The 6,000-nt window shown below is 45.4% G+C and overlaps 1 protein-coding gene across 1 annotated transcript in view; it reads left to right on the top strand.

Moving 5' to 3' along the window:
* The first annotated feature begins 513 nt into the window (after positions 1 to 513).
* Positions 514 to 6,000, top strand: part of LOC140386059 (zinc finger protein RFP-like) — a 147,058-nt gene continuing 141,571 nt past the window's right edge. The window contains exon 1 of the mRNA XM_072468644.1: positions 514 to 809. Coding sequence (XP_072324745.1) covers positions 609 to 809 — 201 coding nt within the window. The 5' untranslated portion in view covers positions 514 to 608. The remainder of the gene's footprint in view (positions 810 to 6,000) is intronic.

The raw sequence follows: 6,000 nt of genomic DNA, 5'->3' as shown, positions 1-6,000 counted from the left end.
TCTCTCTTGGCATTCCGGATGGCTTTGCGGAGGTCGTACCTGGATTTCTTGTATAGGTCAGGGTCGTCTGCCTTGAACGCCTCAGATCTGTCCTTCAGTAGGGAGTCAATCTCGCGATTGAGCCATGGTTTCCGGTTGGGGAACGCACGTACTGCTTTCTTTGGCACGAAGTCGTCCACACATTTGCTGATGAAGTCTGTGACAGTGGTGGCATACTCATTTAAGTTGGTCGCTGAGTTCTTAAATATGGACCAGTCCACTGTCTCTAAGCAGTCACGTAAGAGCTCTTCTGTCTTGAGGAAACGTTTAGGTAAATTAATTGTAAAAAAGTGAAGGAATGCAAAACAGGGTTAACTGGAAACAGATACCTTCCAAGAAAGATTTCAAATAAAAAGTTGTCATTGGTTTAGCTCCTTATGTGACGCCCAAGAGCAAATTGCATGGCCCTGCCCATTGGCAACTTGCTATATAAACAGTTGCTTACTTCTTACGTACTCACGGAAAAGTTTAAAGCCTTTTTCTATCGGGCACCAACCTTCCGATAAAATTCTCTTGTTCATTGGTATCTCGGTTTAAAAGAGTTTTAAAAAAAATTGCAACAATTTGGCATGAATCGGCAAAATTGTCAAGGCAGCATTGTCAGCAAAAACAGTGGAAGCAGTTTGGGTGTGCAATGTGTGTTACACAGTGAAAACCTGATCCTTTACTGCAATGAATGTGCGGATTGTGTGTGCGCTCGGTGCTTGGTGGGGAACAGGCACAAGACCCACACATTCGCACCTTTTGAGGAGGCCTGCAAGGAACAGAAGGTAAGTGCGTGAGCTTCCTCATGTTCTTTATTACTGCGGTGGATTTACGGGAGCTAGGAAACATAGCAAGAAACAGACAGGTGTGGAGAGAAGGGATTGAATAATGATGTGTGAAGACTGGGAAAATGATGTTTTTTTATGTGCAAGAGCTTGTTACTGTTGCTAAATGGGTAGCACAGTGGTTACCACAGTTGCTTCACAGCTCCAGGGTTCCAGGTTCGAATCCCGGCTTGGGTCGCTGTCTGTGCGGAGTCTGCACGTTCTCCCCGTGTCTGCGTGGGTTTCCTCCGGGTGCTCCGGTTTCTTCCCACAAGTCCCGAAAGATGTGCTGTTCGGTGAATTGGACATTCTGAATTCTCCCTCTGTGTACCCGAACAGGCGCCGGAATGTGGCGACTAGGGGCTTTTCACAGTAACTTCACTGCAGTGTTAATGTAAGCCTACTTGTGACGATAAAGATTATTATTATAAGATGTCCCTTCACACAGACTTGTATAACAGGGTCATTGTTGGGGGCAAATAGGAAACACTGAACTGCTCACTTCCAATTGTTATTTCACAACACATATTGTCAGGGTTTCTTTTCTATTAATTTTAGAAGGAGACAAAATTCAGGGTAGCCAGTTCCCGATTTCCTGACCAGCTCAATGTTTTCATCTCGAGTGACATCAGGGAAGGGGAAAATGCAGATTATAGTGGATGCGGTAAGCTTCTCGATGGTTTAGTTTGTAAAAGGCAGGATGTAAAATGAGATTCAAGTTTCAAGTAATGGGCGTTTTAAATTAGAAATAGCAGTGCTGGATCTTTAAGTACATCCGTGTCAGAGATAGGGAGAGGCAAATTCTACTGTATACTCCCTTTTACTTGAAACACACTGATTAATAGAATAGTTTTCTAATCAGCAGGTAAAAACTGCTCAGTCAACCATTCGGTTCTACATTGGAGTTGATGGGTAGACTGTTCCTCAAACCCTTCAACTGCTCCATTTGGGTTTGCTTCTGATGTGAGAGGGGTTGGACCAGCCCTGCAGTTTTCGGGAAATATATCCTCAGCATTTCTCTTTCTAGAGCTTCCCAAGATATTGATAATTCACTGTCCGAGAAACTGCCCGATTGGTATTATAGCAAGGGGTCCACCTTTTTGCTTTAAAAAACCTTGTCTATCTCATTATTCTTGGTTTACTTTAATGTGAAACTTGTTGCTGACACTACATTCGATTGTGGCTCAGGCATAGGAAGTAGATTGAATCTGAGGTCGTGAGTTTAGGGAGATGCCACAGCTGTAAAAACCTTCTTGTCCCTGCGTGAGGAGCAAAACTCAGCTACTCATTGCTGGCTGAATTGAATGGTCCACTGGGGGTTTTAAGCTTCATTCGAGAGGGAGGTCAATTTAGCCGGATCATTTGAACTCTCTTTCATAGTCCCCTCGGTGGTTGTGGATCCCTTTGAGAACCCCTGCATCACCAGCCCATCCGTGCTTCTTTAGTCATTCCATTGCCAGTGTCACATTCCATTCCAATTCTCTTCCTACACCGAGTGCTGCCCTGAGGCAGACTTCTGTCTGTGTCAATAGCTAGTAATTCCTGGAACAGATTGCAAGTCAGGCACCAGGAGCTTGACACCCTCAACCTGTTTGGCTGCATTGTGGACACACCTTCCTTGGCCATCGGGTCCTGGGGTGGGACTCGAACCTGGAGCTTCCGGCTCAGACAGGGACACTACCCACTGCACCACAGTGACCCTCAGTGTCGCATCTGGATAGGCTGTAAAGGTACTTCAAGCTGCCAGGGCTAGCATGTGCATTAAGGCCCTGTAAAGCTCCATTTATTCTGCCCCATGAAAGCTCCCTCCAATCCAAGTCCAGATGCTCATATATTTCTTATTCTACACCAACTAGCCCTGAGGTTGCTACTTAATGGCAAGCTTCAAATTCTAAATGACGCCCCAAACTATCTGGTCCAAGGAGAACAGATTCCAGGCAGTGGGTAGGGCGGTGGAACTCGGATCTGATGGGATTCCACACCCACACTGCAGCCTGGGATAGTTCTCTTACTCTGCTGCCAGCTTCAGGAGTTACCCAATCAACTTCACTGAGCTTACCACTGAATAGACTCAATGGAACACATGCATGCTTAGAAAGCACCAAACATGCTGGACGGAAAGGCAACTCGGCTTGGAGACAGCCCCCTTAAGAATTTCCAGATCGGTGTCTGACATTCCCGCAAATCCCTCCCCAGCCTTGGAGAGACAGCCTTTTTGCTATCTCATTGGGATGGGTACTGCGTGTGTATCCCCACAAGGCACAGGGGAACCTATGCTGAGTATGTAGGTAATTGTGACCCTTAGATTTGGTTGTGCTTCCGGCTCCTTTATAGGGTCAGCAGAAATAGATACTTGTCTTCCTTAGGTAGTCAGAAGGGCCAATTCTGCCATCCATTCTTTGTGCATGAAACCCGGTCCTCCAAACCATGCCTTGCAGGGGCAAAGCTCCTGCCTGAAGTGCAGTGCACAAATTATCCTGATAGCTTTTTCAGTGGGCACAATGCATCCCAAAAACTAAAACAAACTGGCACGTCAATGAGGGCGATTTCTTATGGACATTTCCGTTTCTTTAGGTCTCCTATCATTGGGCAACCAGACACCTACTCTAAAAGTTTCTGTATGACAAAGATTGATTAAAATCAAATGTAGGCGCCTAACACACAGAAACGGGGAAATTCATATCTGTGGACAAAGAAACGGCTCAGGTACTGAATTCGTACTTTGCTTCTGCCTTTACAAAGGTAGACATGAGTGATGTATCGGACCCTCTGAGAAGCACAAGTTTCAGTGAGGAGCTGAAGGAAATTAGTGTTAGTAAAGAAATGGTTTTGGGAAAATAAATGTGATTGAAGGCAAGCAAATCTCCAGGGCCGGATAATCTTCATCCCAGAGTACTTAAGGAAGTGGCCCTAGAAATAGTAGATCCATTGGTGGTCATTTTCCAAAATTCTTTGAACTCTGGAATGTTTCCTACAGATGGGAGGGTAGAGAATGTAACCCCGCGATTCAAAAAGGGAGGTACAGAGAGAAAACAGGGAACAATAGACCAGTGAGCCTAACATCGGTAGTAGGGAACTTGCTGGAGTCAATTATCAAGGGTTTTATAGCACAGGATTTGAAAAGCAGTGGTGTAATCAGACAGAGTCAGCATGGATTTACGAGACGGAAATCATGCTTGACAAATCTACTGGAATTCTCTAAAGACGTAGAGTTGACCAGGGAGAACTGGTGGATGTGATTTATTTAGATTTTTAGAAGGCTTCCGACAAGGTCTCATAAAGCAGATTACTATGTAAAGTTAAAGCGCATGGGATTGCAGGTAATGACTTGAGAAGGATAGAAAGTTGGTTAGCAGACAGCAAGCAAAGAGTTGGAATAAATGGGTCTTTTTCCGATTGGCAGGCAGTGTCTAGTGGGGTACCACAGGGACCGGTGCTCGGACCCCAACTGTACACCTTATATAAGTGATTTGGATGAGGGAAATAAATGTATTATCTCCAAATTTGCAGATGATGCAAAGTTGGATGGAGGGTGAGCTGTGAGGAGGATACAGAGATGCTTCAGGGTGACTTTGAGGGGCTGAGTGAGCACATGCTTGGCAGATGCATTATACCCAGTATAATGTGGATAAATGTGAGGTTATCCGCTTCAGTAGCAAAAATAGGAAGGCCGATTATTATTTGAATGGGAGTAAATTGAGAGAGGCGGATACTCAGCGAGACCTTGGTGTCCTCGTCCATCAGTCGCTGAAAGCAAGCGCGCAGGTACAGCCGGCAGTAAAGAAGGCAAATGGTATGTTGGCCTTCATAGCGAGAGGATTTGAATATAGGAATGGGGACATTTTACTGTAATTGGGTAGGGCATTGATGTTGGTGAGGCCACACCTGGAGTATTGTGGGCAGTTTTGGTGACCTTATCTGAGGAAGGATGTTCTTGCTGTGGAGGGGGAGCAGCGAAGGTTTACCAGACTGATTCCTGGGGTGGTGGGACCTAATCGGTTAGGATTATATTTTAGAAGAGTGGGGACCTCATAGAAACTTTTAAAATCCTACAGGATTAGACAGGGTAGATTGAGAAAGAATGTTCCCGATGGTGGGGGCGTCCAGAACTCGGGGCCATAGTTTGAGGATAAGGGGTAAACCTTTTAGGATTGAGGTGAGGAGAAGTTTCTTCACCCAGAGAGCGGTGAATTTTGAGGACAAAATGTTGTGTGATTTCAGGAAGGAATTAGATATAGCTCTTGGGGCTAAAGGGATCAAGGCGTATGGGGGTGGGGAGTGGGATCATAGAATCTACAGTGCAGAAGGAGGCCATTCGGCCCATCGAGTCTGCACCGGCCCTTAGAAAGAGCACCCTAAACCCACTCCTCCACCCTATCCCCGTAACTCAGTAACCCCACCTATCCTTTTTTGGACACTAAGGGCAATTTAGTAGCCAATCCTCCTAACCTGCACATCTTTGGACTGTGGGAGGAAACCGGAGCACCCGGGGGAAACCCACGCAGACACGGGGAGAACATGCAGACTCCGCACAGACAGTGACCCAAGCCGCGAATTGAACTTGGGACCCTGGAGCTGTGAAGCAACTGTGCTAACCACTGTGCTACCGTGCAAGGGTATTGCACTCGATGATCAGCCATGATCATAATGAATGGCGGAGCAGGCTCGAAGGGCCGAATGGCCTCCTCCTGCTTCTATTTTCTACGCATGTTTCTATGAATCTTCCTCTGCTTCTATCCATTAGTTCAAAATAAGTTTGGAATTAGAAACAATACAATGAGCTAATTTCTTTCTTGCAGAAGTAAGGAAACAGATTTACTTTCACCCTGAGGGTTTAATAATTGCACAGAAAATTGTAGCAAGTATATATTTCCCTTGTGTAATGAGGGAGTAGTCTGATCCAACTATGTTAGATGGCTTTTGTTTCGGTGCAACATCGTGGGCCGAGGGGCCTGTACTGCGCTGTATTGTTCTATGTTCTATGTTCTCTTTGATCTCCACCTTGGAATTAGTCATGCAGCCAACATGTACTATTGAGTTCAGATCACTGTTGCACTACTCCAATCCGTAACTTTTCTTCAATGTCACTTTATTTTCTTTAATGTCACTTTATTTTCTTCAAGTGCTGCAGTTAAATGAAGGCATGGTGGTT

The sequence above is a fragment of the Scyliorhinus torazame genome, chromosome 11 (genome assembly GCF_047496885.1).
Source record: "Scyliorhinus torazame isolate Kashiwa2021f chromosome 11, sScyTor2.1, whole genome shotgun sequence".
Lineage (NCBI taxonomy): Eukaryota > Metazoa > Chordata > Chondrichthyes > Carcharhiniformes > Scyliorhinidae > Scyliorhinus > Scyliorhinus torazame.
Note: the sequence above shows the minus strand (reverse complement) of the source record. Positions and strands in the feature narration are given on the sequence as shown.